The 17,631-nt window shown below is 46.3% G+C and overlaps 1 protein-coding gene across 2 annotated transcripts in view; it reads right to left on the bottom strand.

The window, feature by feature from the left end:
• Window positions 1–17,631, bottom strand: part of pde10a (phosphodiesterase 10A) — a gene marked incomplete at its 5' end in the record, with an annotated part of 71,540 nt that overhangs the window by 39,612 nt on the left and 14,297 nt on the right. The window contains one exon of one of the 2 annotated variants that reach the window (XM_083658139.1): window positions 8,927–8,990. The exons of the other annotated variant lie outside the window; for it this stretch is intronic. Coding sequence (XP_083514265.1) covers window positions 8,927–8,990 — 64 coding nt within the window. Of the gene's footprint in view, window positions 1–8,926; window positions 8,991–17,631 lie in introns of those variants that run through there. 2 annotated transcript variants of the gene reach the window in all.

The following is a 17,631-nucleotide window of genomic DNA, read 5'->3' on the forward strand; positions in this document are numbered from 1 at the left end:
TGGCGTCATCGGGAAGAGAAACACAAGAGAAGTTAGGAGAATGTACTTTTGATTTGATTCTCATAAATATAACGGAAGAACGGAGCACTGCAAACGCTGACATGTCTAACATTTACTTTGTCTTTCTTGATCCTAGAGTTAAAAGAAAGCTCTCCTCATCAACTAAGTGCTATGTGAAAAACTAGAGGAGAAACATCTTTGGGGCGTCTGGGTAGTGTAGAACAGTGGTTCTCAAATGGGGGTCCGGGGACCCCCAGGGGTCCTCGAGGGGGTTCCAGGGGGACCAAAAGGGGCGTCATTTATTTTCGCTATAATTCCATTCATTCAAGTAACACAATGACTATTTTGGTGATGGGTTTTATACACTTTCTGTAATAAAACATCTAAAAGCATCAATCTTATTATCATATGGGGGACCGTGGGACAAAATCCTATCAAATGGGGGTCCGTGGTCTAATCTTTGTCCGTTTAGGGGTCCTTCATGTGAAACATTTTGAGAACCACTGGTGTAGAGGGTGCAATTCCCGGCAGCGGTGCTTCCGGCTTGGTCAGACGTTCCGACCGACACAATTGGCCGTGTCTGCGGGTGGGAAGCCGGTGGTGGGGCATGTGTCCTGGTCGCTGCACTGGCGCCTCCCCTGGTCGGGGAGGGGGGGGGAGGGGAATTTGGGGAATAGGTGGATCCTCCCACGCGCTACTACTTCCTGCCGGTGAAACTCCTCGCTGGTCAGGCGAAAAGAAGCGGCTGGCGACCGGCCGCACACGTATCGGAGGAAGCATTGTGCTAGTCTACGGCTCTCCCCAGATCGGCAGAGGGGGGGGGGGGTGGAGCAACGACCGGCACAGCAGGGGGAATTGGCCAAGTACGATTTGGGAGAAAATGGGAGGAGGGGGGAGAAAATGGGAGGGGGGGGGAGAAAATGGGAGGGGGGGGAGGGGGAAAGGGAGAGAGAGAGAAGAGAAGAAACATCTCTCAGCTCTCGCCACATCATAAAATCTCACAGTCTTGATTGGCTCCTCCAGCAGTATGCGCGAGAGCAGTTAGCACTTCCCCATGTTTACAACAGTCATCAGTCTGTATCATAGGCTCGAGCAGAAAATTGCGGCGAGTCATAATTAACATTTAGTTGCATGTTTATGGTTACGCTTCGACGCGTTTGACAAGCGGCCCAAAATGTGCCGTACCGTATGTAGGCGAACGTTTCGAGGCGGGAGGCCGTTTTTTTTGTTTGCGAGAGAGGGCAGATTGAAGCCCAAGCTGGCACGGCTCCCTCTGACTCAGCCGTGAGCTTCCTGTATAAAAGCTGCAGCCTGGGTTCATGCAGTGAAGGGGATCGGTTGCATAACACTTATCTTGACTACAGCACACACCACACCACACCACCACGCCCTGGGTTTGGGAAGGCCAAACGCAGCCACAAGTCTGTCTGGGGGCTCCCCTCTCTTCTCCTCTGCCTCACATCCAAGTAATCTCAACATCAACACACTCGCAGTCTGACAAGGCATTTTACAGACGGCGGCATGGACTGGGTGTAAAAAAGAAAAAAAAATCTATTGGTTGGTTCGGCACCAACTTGTGGCATTAATACTGATTTTAAAGGCATCGGAAGATATGGAGAGGCTGAGTTAGAACTCAGGTTTTCTTTGAGTTTATGGGCATTTTTATGAAGGAAATCAATTGGTCATGGTCTGATTTTATACGGAAAAGTAAATGGCTTGTAGAAATGTTGTAAACTGAAAGTAATTTACTAGTCTACTGTATAATGAAATGTGCCTTAATTTAATAAAGAACGGTATCTTAAAAAGGTTTGGAATTTGCAGCAAATTGTAAGGATTGAAACACTTCTGATCATGCAAATTTCTGCAAATAACTCATAGCGTTTGTTATAAGCTGCTGCATGCAGAACTTTAGACGGATGGGCTCTACTGTATCAGGAGACGTTAGTGTCTCTGACAGCACGTCTCTTTATAGGAAGGTCCTTCAGAGGAGAGAAGAGAAGAAAGTCCTGTGAAGCCAGGCCTCGTTTCTCTCTGGATGTCCGTAAAGCTGTCCTCATTTTACCATCCAGCTTTCTTTCTGATTCACGCCTGCACTCATTCCCATATGGTCTGACGCATCATCACACCTCCTGTCACGACTTTGGCCTTGGAAACGGAGAGATGGGGTTTTTGCAGAGGAAGTCTTCTTCATCTGTTGATCAACTTTCACTTCCACTTCCATTCAACCTGAGGCTTTTAATCCATTTTACAATCTGGAGAAATTCAGATCAGAATCATCATAATATTATTGTGATTGTGTGAAAACATCACACCATCAGAATACATGTACGCACATGCTTAGTTTTAACCAAAGGAATTCAGTTGTTTAATTCGTGCGGTAAACTGCTGCTGATTGAAGAAGCACTAATAACAACAAGCAACCCCACCCTGGATCCATCAACCCCCACCCTGGCTCCATAAACCCCCACCATGGCTCCATAAACCCCCACCCTGGATCCATCAACCCCCACCCTGGATCCATCAACCCCCACCCTGGATCCATCAACCTCCACCCTGGATCCATCAACCTCCACCCTGGATCCATCAACCTCCACCCTGGATCCATCAACCTCCACCCTGGCTCTCCATCAACCTCCACCCTGGATCTATCAACCTCCACCCTGGATCCATCAACCTCCACCCTGGCTCTCCATCAACCTCCACCCTGGATCCATCAACCTCCACCCTGGCTCTCCATCAACCTCCACGGGCCTGCCTGGGGCGCTCCTGTCAGAGGATTGTCGGGGCGGAGGCGCTGATGCTCGGCGAGCGGCGAGCCGTTTCCCCTCGTGCAACACGGAGATAAATAAATGCACATGAGAGAGAAAGAGGGGAATAGACCACTTCTCTTGAAGCGAGCGCACTCCTTCTGGCAGAGAGTCAAGGGCGAGCTGCCAAGGTAGTACTTTTCACTTTCCTAACATCAGGCCGAGGCAGGAAGGGGGAGGGCGGGGCTGCGGGGTGCGTGCGTCAGCAGCTCGGCCTGGGACTCCCTTGCCAGGAGGAGGTGGGACGAGCATGTGGTTCTTATCTTATCTATGGGAGAGAGAGGGGCTGCTGCTGCTGCAACGAGCGCAGCGTCCTCCACCGAGGACCAAGAGGCTTTAGACTCCTCTCACACACACTGCTGCCTCACCTCATCTAGTCATGCTGCTGGGACTGGTTGAGTGTGTGTGTGTGTGTGTGTGCGCATCGCGCGCGCGCGCATGCACGCACATACTATTATATGCGATCGCCACCAAGGGCGAGGTGACTGGTGCCACGCGAGCTCGTTTTGGCTAATGTAACGAGTCGGTGAAAAGGTGACAGTGCTGGATTTGAAATGGTCATTCCATGCCATCATCAACTGTGGTGACATCACACAGAGACACACCCCCACACATGGTGAAAACAAACAGCGCTGCACAAACATGCAAGCTCACACTCACACCTCTCGCGCCGAGAGAGAGAGACAGAGACAGAGAGAGAGAGAGAGAGAGAGAGAGAGAGAGAGAGAGAGAGAGAGAGAGAGAGAGAGGGAGAGACAGAGATTTCCATGGAAATGTAATTTGCATTATTTCCACTGCTGTGGTCCAGGTCATTAGACCTAAAGGGTAAGGGCTATAAATGGCAAAGTGAGATGTAGATAAGGCTTGTCCCCTGATCCGCCGACTAATAGTGTGGTCACAGGCGAGCTGCAGCGCTCTCTCTCTGTGCTGCAGCAGTTTGGACACAATCAGGCCAACCTTCAGAGTGGAGTTAGGAAAGGCCCCGTCCTCTGAGCCAACAAGGTGAAGTTCTAAAACTGAGATCATTACCCGCTCCGAGTGCGTTACTCATAACTTCGCCCGGACGAACTCATTTGAATATGCCCCGCCTCCCTCCCCCCAATCAGGGGGGTTATATAAGACATCATCGATAATGTGACCGAGCAGTGTGTCCTGCTCTGATGCGTGGTGCCTCTGTCCCCCCGAGGGCCACATCAGTCCCGGAAGGGGGGGGGGGGGGGGGGGGGGGGGGGGGGTCCACATCTGGACCTGAACTGTGCAGGGCCCGCGGGCCGGGGGGACCCGCTATAATGAGAAGCGCAGATCTCGGCCCCGCGCCTCCTCCGATGCTGCCTGGGACAAGCTGTGGAGAGATCTACCCGCATGTGGCCCTTTTCCCATCGCGTCGGTCCCCTCCCCCTTCCCCCCCCCAGCCCCTCCCCCTTCCCCGCAGCCCCTCCCACTTCACCCCGGTGACAAGTGGACAGAGGGTCACACCGGATGGCTTGGAGGAGGTCATCTGTTTCGCCACTCAGTTCGTGACTGCCCCTGGCGCCGGGCCAGTCCTTCACAGATCATAAAGAGCAAATTACGTTACAAGCTCATTTTCTTTGGCTTGATTTTCCCTGAGAGTTTACATAAACACACGGCGGACGAATCAAACAGAGAAGCTAGGGGTCGGGGAGGGGCAAGTCGAGCATAGTATCACGATATTTTGTGTGGCAATATAGCGTACCGCACAATATTTTATTATTATATAAATTGTCAGGTGCATCATGCAACATTTATGACAGGTTTTTATGACAGGGTTGTTGGTCAGTCTGTCTGCTTGACAATCCCATTTTGCTCCAATAAAAATGAATGAAGTGAGACGAACAGACTGGAAACTTTATCTGATTAGATAAAACAGATGTTGACACACGTTTTTTCCCTTTGGGGAACATCATTTGCAGTTGAAAAAAGGTAATAAATCGCAAATAATTATATCGTGACTTAAAGGGATAGTTCTGATTTTTTGATGTGGGGTTTTAAGAGGTACTTATCGATAGTTAGTGGCCTACCCACATTAGATTCCATCCAGTGCGCTTCTAGTTAGCAGCAGCAGGGCAGCGCTGACAGGGGAACAGAGCTCCCTGCTTCTGTGAATGGGGTCATGGGAAAAAAACGTAATTTAGCCACCTAAAAGAAGGCTCACCTAAACAAATCAATGTCAGTGTACATGTACGCTATATTTTGTTATTTTTGCTGCACATTAAGTCTTTTTCCGGGTTGTTCAAACTAACAAGTGTCCTGGTCATATAGATTCCACCAGCTTCTTTTGAAAGATATTCGTGTTGCACAGCTATGTTGCACTGAATATAGAAGTCAACACTCCATCAGAAAGTTTGAGACAACTCCTGACAGTTACCATTTCTCTGAAGAGGATTATCTGCCAAATAGGGATCAACACTTGCTGAGGAGCCCTGCGATAGCGATACCCAAACCTCAGGTAAGATATGGATGAAACGAGTTAGCATATAACTAGTAAAGATTTTTGTTTCTATTTCATTTAGAATAAAGCTATAGTCAACACTTCAAACACATATAACTGGGAACTCGCTGGATCTACTGTGGGTAGGCCGCTAACTATCGATAAGTACCTTATACAACCCCACGTCAAAAAATCTGAATCCGACGTCCGGGTAGTGTAGTGGTAGATTGATTGATTGATTGATTCCCTGCCTACCAAAACGAGGGTCGCAGGTTCGCGCCCCCATGTTACCTCCGGCTTGGTCGGGCGTCCATACAGGCACGATTGGCTGTGTCTGCGGGTGGGAAGCCGGATTTGGGGTATGTGTCCTGGTCGCTGCACTGGCGCCTCCTCTGGTCGCTCGGGGGCGCCTGTTCGGGGCGGAAGGGAACTGGTGGGAATAGCGTGATCCTCCCGCGTGCTACGTACGTGCTGCCGGTGAAGCTCCCCGCTGTCAGGTGAAAAGAAGCGGCTGGCAACTGCGCATGTGTCGGAGGAAGCACGGTGCTAGTCTAATGGCTCTCCCCAGATTGGCAGAGGGGGTGCAGCAACGCCCGGGGCAGCAGGGGGAAATTGGCCAAGTACAATTGGGGAGAAAATGGGGGGGGGGGAATCAGAAAAAAAAGAAAATCAGAACTATCCCTTTAAGTATCGTGATAATATCACATGGTGAGACATGCTGTGACGCGGCCCTATCGCGCTCCACATGGTATGACATGCAGTGACGCGGCTGACGGTGTTGGGAGAGACGGCACTGGCCAGGCAACGCTGTGAGGGAGATGGCATGCGGGCAGGGCCAGGAAATGTCCAGCGTGAGCACCTCCTGCCTGACAATGCAGCCTTCTTCACCCAGTTAAGCAATTCGCAGACATCCAATTGGGTTTGAGAATGCCTGACAGATCACATTAGGGCTGACCCCGAGTGACCTCCAACACTTACCAGAGCTATTGGGCATTTCTAGAAACACACACAGACACAGACACACGTCACACACACAAACACAGACACACACACACACACACACACACAGATATGCATGCAGCATAGAATTGCAACGATTAATCGATTAGTCGATCGACATGACTATTTTTTTTATAATCGATTATTCGTTTAGACTGATTATTAAGAAAAAAGAAAACTCTCATTCCAACTTCTTAAATGTGAAGGTTTTCTGGTTTCTTTAGTCTTCTATGACAGTAAACGGATTATCTTTAGGTTGTTGTGGATTGTTGGTCCGGACAAAAGAAGATATTGACGATGTCATCTTGGGCTTTGGTGAAAAAATGATTGACATTTTTCACCATTTTGTGACATTTTATAGACCAAACGACTAATCGATTAATCGATCAACATTGATCAATAAAATTAAATAATCGTTAGATGAAGCCCTACTTTAATATCACAGGACTAACGCTTACGTGGAGTTTAGAATAACGAGCGGCCGCAGACTGAGTGAGCCAATGATGAGTGGGTTTGCTGGCTGTGCCCTCACAACGGGGTGGTCCAGCAACCAATCCCATTTCAGGGGGCAGGCGATGACAGATAAACACGCCGTGGATCGCCAGCAAACAAAACAATGACTTCCCATCCCATAAAAGGCCAGCTCTAGTCTGCCGCCTCTGTGTACTTTTCTGATGCAATCTATCACACTTCAACGCACATTTATACAAAATATTGCTGTGCAAACACTGCCATAAATATCGAAAATACCAAGCAGGTATCAAGCAGAGTTCAGAAACACACTTTGTGTGCGTGTGGTTTCTGTCATTGCCAAATGCCCTACAGCAAAGTCATTCCATCACACGCAGTGAGAAGGCAAAGTGTGTCAAGACAATCTTACATTTAGCCCAGATTCATTGACAACATTTGAAATTTGGATTTTTGATTTGATTTTTAATAATGTGAGCTATGATACTGATACCAAAACACTGCTGTAAGAGAGTAGTGGAAGTGGACAATCAATGATACGCTTACTGTATATGGACAACTTCTCTGATCAACACAGTTTAGTTTTGACCATTTTAACGGTTTAAAGTACAAAAAAGACATTTTTCATCATTATTGCTATTGCATGTATTGGAGTACGGGGCATGATTCCACCTCATACTGCACGGGACTCTCATGTTCTCAACTCTGCCACCCACACACACACACACACACACCCGCATGCAGAGTTTGTTTTGTCAATTCAAAAAGTGTAGATGCTGTGTGAAGATCTGAAATTCTTGTCCTTTTTTGGTCAGCGTGTGGGCGGGATACCTACATATCTCAATAATACATTCCATGACTGCAGTTTCCTACGATGTGTGTGTGCTTTGGCATCATTGAGAAAGCCAGACCCCAAACTGCTAACATGTTATTACAGTGTTGTTACTAAGACAGAGGTCACCCGAGGTGCCACTCCACCACTGGCATCAGCAGCAGTGTAAATCCGGCACACTGACAATGTAGCCTGCTGTAAAACAAAAACTCAGACTTAAATGTCCTATTGCAAATCCTAAAGATACCAACTACCACAGCAAAACGATGAGTCCCAATAGGAATATTATAGTGATACAATAAAATGCCATGAAGCACACCAAGGTCAGTATAAAATATCGACTGAGTAGCACAGACATGCTTTAAGCCCCTATAGGAATATTACATGGATATTTTAGTGATTTGTCGTTTTGGGATATCTCAAATTACGATTGCGGTTACTGACCAAACACCACAAGTACGCAGGCACACACAAAGTTGTTAAGCCCTTCGCTGATGTTGGCAGACATTTTTCAGATTCTTTCTTTAAATCAAAATGATGTTCGAAAGTTGTGGAGTGTGTTGTTGGCTTCTGACGTCTATTATCATATTTGGCTGCAAAAAACTGCTATGAAAAATAAATACAGTAATCGTAATACATTTTATAAGGATGCTACATAATTATCACAGCAAACTATAAGCCCCAATAGTAGGTATATTAGTAGGCCTATTATAGGAATATTGTATTGTATTGTGTGTAGTAATCAGGTGATCAAAACTACCCTTATAAGCATCATAAGGTGACTATAAACTCGCTATTGAGTAAGCAGACACAGCATATAGCAATATTAAATATCAGCTTATAGGAATGTTTGGTTATTAATATCAGTGCCAGTGTGTATACTTTTCTATGCTTTTTTTCCCTCTCATATGCTTTTGATGCCATATCTTCTTTAGCACTGCTGTCTCCCCTGTCAGGCTCCTGGGATCAGCTCAGCAATTCGTAACCCTATATATTTGATGATGCAGACCATAGGCATAGGCTGCTACATTTTCCAAATCCAGTGCTGCTCTGTGACTGTGGTACACCCCTCCAATGAAGTCCCCACCCATGTCTTCATGTAAATCAGCTATCAATCATTCATAAAGTTGGGTAGGCCAATGGGCAAATAACTTAACGCCTGCAAGAAAATCACATCTCATATAGCCTATCCGCTATATGTTTATGATTTTATAAAGGTATATGTGGCTAATAATATAATATAACCTACTCCTGGACCCTGGAGTGACTGAAGATCAAAGCGCCCTTTATTCTGGTCATAGGCTAGATTTAGGAGATAAATATCAACTATGTTTTTTTTTACTCTTTAAAAGAGTAAGTGAAAGTACCTACTTGCACCCAGGAAACAGTCCGTCAACCTTCTGAAACAGCTTGTTGAAGACGGACCATCTTCCATGTCGGATTGTGAGCGCAAAAGGAGAGCGAAGCCACGGAGAAAAGTGCGCCTCTGCAGCTGCAACTTGGTGCGTCTGGCAAAACCAAACTCTTCTTCCAGCCAGGTAGGACGCGCTGAGGTGATGTGATGGTGTCCTAAACGCCTGATGCTGTGTGCACGGTAAAGGCAAGAGCAATCTGCCGCTCCCCCTGCCCTGCCTCCACCAGCGCTATGACCCAGCACCACTGGCCGAGGTGTCGCTACGGTCGGTCCGCCTCCTCGGCGTGGCAGCTCCGCTGTGAATGTGCAGGAGACTGGAGGAGCAGAGACGACGACGCACAGACAGAGAGGAATGGGAGTAGAGCATAGAGTAGAGGGAGACAGGAGCGCACGAGTGTCAAGCAAGCCAGAGTAATAAGACGAGACTTCCCGTCCAACCTTTCAAAATAAAAGTCTAATTGGCACGCTTTGGTTGGAATAAAGGTGTTTATGGAGGAGTGTAGGCTAAACATTTAATTGTTTTACCCTATAATGTCCACTCCCTCTCTCAGCATATACAGAATTACACTCACTATAGAGCAGACATATTTATGATGCAAGATATTGCTGCAAAATACCTAAATCAAATATTTCAGGTATGAGACAACTTGGAAAAATGCCTATCATCTTGTAAAAGGGAATATCGTTTTCTACATCCTACAGCCTATCAAATGAGCCTCATGAGGCCTCCACCAATGACCTAAAAAAGCCGCCACTTTAACTTTTATTTTGAAGGGACATCGCCTTGGTGGTTCCTGTATTTCTCTGGCTGCCTCTGTCTGACTTGACGCGTCTGAAGCGCACGGTTGACGCTGCTGTTTCCCAGCCTGCTGTTCCTGTTCCTGGGTGTCGCTGCGTAAAAGGGGCCGAGGCGAGCCACATGCCCAGGAGGAGACACACTGCTGCTTCCTGGTCGACCACTCACTGATCAACCAGAGGGGGGGAGAGGGGACTGTCACTGGACGGAATGGACAACCTACATTTACAATGAAGGCAAGGCCATTGATTTATTAGGGAAAAAAATATAATGACAGTAGACTACCACCTACAAAATGATGTAGCCGTAGGGAAGCCTAGTAGCCAGTTTCAAAACACATTTTTTGAATGGCTTGTGTGCCTTCATCCAAAAAAAAGCCTTTCACTGGCAAGACTGACGAAGGAACAACAGACATCTCTAGTGATAAAATAAATAAAGGCCAAGCATGCATGCATGCACAATACACACTAAATGCACACTTTCACCATATGAGAGGCTTATTAATTCAATTTTTTTTAACATTGAAACTGTGTGTGTGTGTGTGTGTGTGTGTGTGTGTGTGTGTGTGTGTGTGTGTGTGTGTGTGTGTGTGTGTGTGTGTGTGTGTGTGTGTGTGTGTGTGTGTGTGGCCTCCATCTCTCCAAACTAGGACCACGCCGGCTGCATTCTACTGCATGTAGTACACACTGACTGTCGGCAAGTACCCTACCTCATACAACCCCACATTTAAAAAAAAATCTGAACTATCCCTTTAAAATCTTACGCCACAGAATCATCCCATTACTCAATTTTGTTTGGTCTTGTTTTTGTTTTGTGTTTTTTACTTGAGTCATTCAAAGGACTTCCTGTATCAGTTTGACCTTTCGCTGACATCTTTAGGGGCACACACAATTCCCAAATCGCTGCATGTCCAACAGCCTCTTAACCCCACAGAGCATGCACGCCTTTAAAGCTAGCTGAGGAATGCATCAGCACATAACTACCCATGCTCCACCGGTTCAAAGGAACACATAATTCTCGTACGGGACGCCCACTAGAGCAAAACAATCCTGACACGGAACTAATTTTTCTGCCATAAATCTAGAAAACGCACGTAATATTTAGCTTACTTAAAGACCTTGGTTCAATTTCAAAGCAACAAAATATCAACAGTTATCAACATTGTTTTAAATGACTGCTCTTTAAATATTTTTTTAGGCTTTTATTTTTTTTCCTGTGAGAAATGTAGAATTGGTCCCACACTGACTGCACCAGGGTGAGGAGGACGGAGTCTCAGATGCACTGAGCTCACTATCTCGACAACCTTTGCCGATGTCTACCTGTTATCAACAGCGCCGAGTCGGCAAAGTGCAACGTGATACAGCACAAACCGTGCCAGACTCCCAGCCTCCCTCACTGCACGTTCCGCGGCGTTACATACTGATCATATCGGCAGAGAGAGAGAGAGAGACGTGGGAGCTACGTTGTGTTACGTCAGCATCTGTGCTATCAATCAACTGGCATTCCTACACTCTCAAACAGCTGGTCCATTCAGAGGTCACGCATAGCATAATGTATTCACACTGGCACACACACACTCTGTCTCTTTTCCCCTCTCCTCTCATCTCCTTCCCTTTCTCCTCCTGGCGTCACTCTCTGGGCCTCCTCCTCCCCGCCCTGTGTGCGTGCTCTGCCTCCTTCCGCCCTGTGCTCTCTGCCTCCGACTCGCTCACACGACTGAGCACACACACAGCACTACGTGCCATCGAGGTTTCTGCAAGGCGGCTGAGATTGCCCACATCCATGTTGGATGTAGCTTTATCTGAAGACAGAAAATATTTACTCTGGAAGGTAGTCACCTTTTAGACATTTCTGTAGCTTTGTCCGATATTTAAATACTATTTTATAATAAATGTCTTGTCTATTATTGACACTAGTGGAACACCCAGTGAGTCTCTTCTCTTTGCAAAACACGGTGGTGCTAATGTTGGCTCATGACAGATCAAACAGTCCAAATGCTTGTTCCATTATACAGCAGTTTATAGCGAAGGACTCGAGATGTGTTGGAGGGAACTAGTGAGAGCTTACATGTTAAATGATACCCCTAGCCTAGACGATAGCGATGATAAATTAATGATAATTGTGATCGTTAAACACATTCGAGATGCGAGCTGTAACAGTCATGGACAGCTGCGGTATCAGATCTATTCATTTAACTATACAGATAGGCCACTGCCCAATCTGGACAACCCAGAGTCTATACAGTCTGACGACTAAGGGTGCTTTCACACTGGCGCCCAGGTACCGTTCTCGAGCACACTTGTCCCCAAATTGACCCCAGTTTCGGAACATTTGATGAGTGCGAACGTTGCGTTCCGTTCCGCGCCTGGGCGCGCAACAGGGAACCGTGACAGGATCCACTTGAAAAGGTGGTCTGGGGAGCGCTTTGGCGTGCCCGGGCACGGAACACTTGCGAGTGTGGAAGCCAACCGTTCGGAAACCACATAGACAACACACGGGCGAGGATAAACTCCAGGCATAGTTGATGACGCAAGTGCACTCTCTTCCGTTTTTTCCGAGCCCGGAAGAGATGTTGTAATGTGAAAGCTGACCAGCGGGGGAGAGGGGAGGGGGGGGGGGGGCAATCGTTCCCGGGTGCGGCACGGAACGGAACGGAACGGAACGAAAGCAATCGTTCCCAGTGAGAAAGCACCCTAATGACTCTGGGACAGATAGCTGATATTTTGGGGTTTCTGCCGGTGTAGAGCGGACGTCCACGCAAGACTTGCGCTTCCGTCGTCGTCTCAGTTATCTGTTTATAGAGATTAGCCGAAATGTCGTCGGGACTGAAAACACCAACAAAAAGTGATCAACTCCAACTGCACTCTCGCGTCAATCCGACTGTAAACAATGACCACCACGGCGCACGGAAGCGGAAGTCTTGGCACGGACATCCGCTCTACTCTGGAAACCGTGAAATATCAGTCGTCTGACTCTGTCGCAGTGTCAGTCATCAGACTGATAAGACTCTGGGTGCCCAGATTGGGCACTGCCTGGTCTGCTCTGATGTAGGTGACCGATCGATGCCGAGGCGAGAAGCAAATAAATGAATGGAGGAAAAATTGGCCCCAAAGTGTACAAGGAGAGATATACATCATCTGGACAAAAACTCTCTGCTCAAGTCACCCGGCTTTAATCCTCTCAACCAATGGTATTTTATTCTGAATGCTCATAAAACAGAGATGAGGATGAATGGGAGGTTGCATAATGGCTGTCAAACGCAATCCATTTAAAAAGAAGAAGCTATAAACAAATGAACAGAAGGCTGGAGTTCAAGAAGCTCACAGCTTTGTCAGCCCCTCGCAGCCTCACTTGAAGTATGCCTGGGGAGTTCTATCGAAAACAAATGTGTTATGGGCTTATGTGAGACGGCTAGGGATGAAGAACTTATAGGGAAATGTGGGAGATCACAAGGAATCCTCTCCTCCTGACCCCGGAGCTTTCTGTAGAGGCAACGCAGCCATTTTCATGTGTTAAGAATGAATGTACAACAGGTCAAATCAAATCCACATTCCAGCTGTTTAACATCAGCATTACAGAGTCTACTTGGTTTTAAATACACTTCATCACCATAAACTGATACAAATTATACACCATTAATACAAATTATTACAAAAATCTGAAACATCCGAGCATCTATTTCTCGGGACTATAATGTATAAAGGTGATTTTTTTTCGCTACCTGTTCTTACCTTTGCGTTATAAAATGTGACATTTTCAGTTTTCATATTTGTATTCATGGCATATGGCAGTCTTGGTTTGGATTCATGACTGGAACAGAATGATCTCAGCAAATCTTGTCCTGTCAAATGTTTCCTGGACTACTTCGAGTACACAACGCAAGCTGCATTTAGTTAGGGACACATTGTGGGTCGTTAGGGACACATTGTGGGACACATTGTGGGTCGTTAGGGACACATTGTGGATCGTTAGGGACACATTGTGGGTTGCTAGGGACACATTGTGGGTTGCTAGGGAGCTGCCTGGCATCTATTGATTGACTTGTTTACCAACTCACTAGTTTGAGTTTCTCCCTGACATGTTGAGATTTGGTGAAATCACAAATATGTATAAGCATTTTTTTGGTTGCACTGAAATAAAAAGTATTGTTATTGTGTCACTGAACAGACGGTTGTGCAAAAAATCGATATAGCGATATATTGCTGTATCAATTTTATTGCACAGCCCTACTATCTATCTATCTATCTATCTATCTATCTATCTATCTATCTATCTATCTATCTATCTATCTGTCTGTCTGTATGTGTGTCTATCTTTCTGTCCATTCTGTCTATCTTACCTACTTCCTATCTACTTCATTACTGTAATATGCATTTTTACATTATCCACTTAGCATTTTATGGTTACCTGAAATATAATACCAGCAAATCCTTGTGCAATATTACCAGAGATAGTATTCCTTTTGTCACAGCAGTTAGATCGTCAAGACCAAGGTGGTTGGCTGCACTGAGACCAGGTAGCATCACTGAAATTATAATAAAAAAATAACAGTGAAGAATACCTTTGTGTATTATTAGCCTATAATGCTGTGATTAGAATATGACAGCGATATATCGCTGTCATATTCAATTTGTCTACTAAGTTATCAATATAAAGTGATTTACATATTATTACACTACCTGGGTGGTGCACAGCGAGTAGTATTTTCAGCTCTATTTTTTAATTTTCAGTCAATTATGTAGAGTATCGCAATATGCATTGTATCGCAATGTATCGTGATACAATCGTATCGTGACCCATGTATCGTGATACGTATCGTATCGTGAGGTCCTTGCCAATACCCAGCACTAATAGATAGATAGATAGATAGATAGAGGGATGATAGAGGTATCCTTCTACGGCTAAATCTGCTCCTGCTTCTCCCTTTATTGAATGTTTGTTATTTCATAGTGGAGACAGCCGGGATAAATGGACTAGGCGTCACAGACCCGAGAAAACCTCAAAATGTCCGCCAGGGCTCTCTCCTCTCCGGCGTGATCTCTATCAATTTGGACAGGCCCTGTGCTCGCCTCTTTCTCTCTGTCAACATTATCCTGCCTGCCACCAAACCCCACATCCAACTGTGATAAATGGATCCCATGTGTGTCGCAGGGACATTTATGGGAATCCAAAAAGGTGGTGATGAAAGACGGCGGAAATCTCGTCACGCGTTAACGGGCCTGCGTACGTGCGAGTGTGCGAGATAGATAATGTCTTTGACTATTGTCCATCAGAGGGGGGTCAACAGCTGAATGAAGAGAACAGTGAAGTGGCCGCCATGCTTAACTCATCCCGCTTAAGCACACTTTTGATTCGAGGCGGCACCAGCGTTTGTGCACGCTGCTGCACAAACACACAGACACACACACACACACACACACACACACACACACACACACACCTCAGATGGAAGTGAAACATTGACAGATCACATGCAAGCACACACAGGCACATATTCAGCTTTAACAAACACACACACACACACACGCACACACACACACACACACATCACATGCAGCAGACACACAGCGCAGAGACATCCCCTCCCCCCGAGTGAATAGTCTGTTCTGACAATCCACAGGACAGCCGGAGCATTGACGTCAGAGGCAGGCCCATGAAAATACAGCGTCCCTGGGGGGGCTGAGGGGAGTTATGCACATCTTCACAGCTTTGGCTCGCAACTAGTCCAACAACCTATGAGCATGTTACTTTACCAGCCTCTGTTTGCTCCGATTTGGGCCGGAAAACACAATAACGAAGGGGGAAAAAAAATATTACATCATTGATACAAAGCCTTTTTGCCATGTGCCTATTTTGCATGCGACTGCAATGCGGACCGTCTCTCCGATGTGACGTGGACGCACGTCATTGCTCTGTAATTCATTAGGGCAAATATGAGAGGGCTGCATAATTTAATGGGAAAAATGTGCATCATCACAGCAAATCATTAACCTGCCCTCTGTCATCTTAATAATTGCTGTTTTGAATAATCGCTGTCTGAGTAGATCAGACGCGCCCAGAGAGGAAGGGTTTGTTGTCAAGTCGGACATCTTCTCAATGCCAGGAAGAAAAGGTGACACCTTTGTTTACTGCTGAATGTTAACCTCGCATCATTGGGGACATGAGAGACAACGAGAGGACAAGTCTGGAGGCATCTTTGGGACGACAACTCATTTTTATTGGGAGTCTACTTGAGAAAAACAAGCTTCTCTTCTGTTTCTCTTCTGCTCACCTTTTCTGAGATTGTCTATATGACTCATTACTTGTTGTTTTGTATGTAACTAAATATGTTGCCGGGGTTTTGGCAACGTCTCCCCTGTAAAACACATCCTTGATATCAGTGGGGCTGAGTAAAGGTTAGATGAATAAATAAAAAAACTAGAAATAGTTGTATGCCTCCGCTACGACGGCATGGTGGCTCAGTGGTTAGCACTGTTGCCTCACAGCATGAGGGTCCCGGGTTCGAACCCCGGGTGCTCAGGTTTCCTCCCACCATCAAAGACATGTATGTTAGGGTTAATACTCCTGTCAAGGAGACTAAGGCAATGGCAAAAAGAAGTGGAGTTGGTCCCGGGCGCTGCACTGCGGCTGCCCACTGCTCCTAGTTCTAGGAAGGTTCCTAGTCGAGGATGGGTCAAATGCAGAGGATGAATTTCCCCATGGGGATAAATAAAGGATAACTTAACGTAGCCAGTTGCAGTTGACATGTCCAGACTTATAAAATATTATTATTTTATCATCATTTATTTACATTACAAAATAAGACATGGAGTGAAAGAGCTGCAATTAGTGCCTCCAGATTTGTTTTAACGTTTCATTTATTTTCATGGTTTATTCTTATATTTTTCTCAAGTACCCCCATGTAGTACCTCCACATACCCCTAGGGGTACACATACTCCAGTTGGGAACCACCGAGTTAAACCAATGAGCTTGTGCTACCAGAGGAACATGATGCTGCCCCCTGTCCTGCCTGTCATCCAAGGAGAAGAAGTGAAGAGATGAGTGGACTCCTAGAAGTATTTTAGGGTCCAAATCAATATTGTAATGTGGTGATTATTATTAGGTCACAGTAAGTGACAGCACTTCCACCGTCTTTATCGAATGACCCCAGATGTTTTTCTCAGCTACAGTGACAAGCAAAACATTATGATGTCACAGTGAAGTTGACCTTTGCCCTTTCACATAGCTAGGGAGTCGATTCCAATTGTGATGTCATCAGTGATGTCACTCAAGCGACTGTGATGTCATCAGTGATGTCACTCGAGCAACTGCGATTGCTCAACTCGGATGTCACTCAGGCAGTTGTGACGTCATCAGTGATGTCACCCGAGCAACTGCGATGTACTAAATGAGCCGATGGTACACAGTTGCACGATGGCGCCTAGGTGGGTGGGCGGTGTCTGTCTGTCTGTCTGTCTGTCTGTCTGTCAGTCATGATTTTGGGAGCCGGCGGAGTGGGCGATTTCCATAACTGCAGCCATGGCACATCGTCTCCAGAGTCTCCACTCTAGGAATCGAGCGCACGTAGCGCGCGAGATTCCCAGTACCTTAAAACGGTGTATCATTACATCCCTATAGTTACAATGAAATCCCTGTGCTCACATTCAGAGCATCAAAGCTCTCAATCAGACTCACTCAAAAACACACAGAGAAAGATGAGCAGCAGTGACACTCATATTATGTACTGCTAGCTTTCCACTTGCTACAGCACTCCACATGAGAACAACTCCTCATTACTCCCAAACCTGCTACATACATACAGCCTTTTAATTGACTTACTGTAAATCTAACTACAGCGTTTTTTATTCATGTAAATCTAAGTGACA

Source organism: Poromitra crassiceps (assembly GCF_964638095.1).
Source record: "Poromitra crassiceps genome assembly, chromosome: 22".
In the NCBI taxonomy this organism is placed as follows: Eukaryota; Metazoa; Chordata; class Actinopteri; order Beryciformes; family Melamphaidae; genus Poromitra; species Poromitra crassiceps.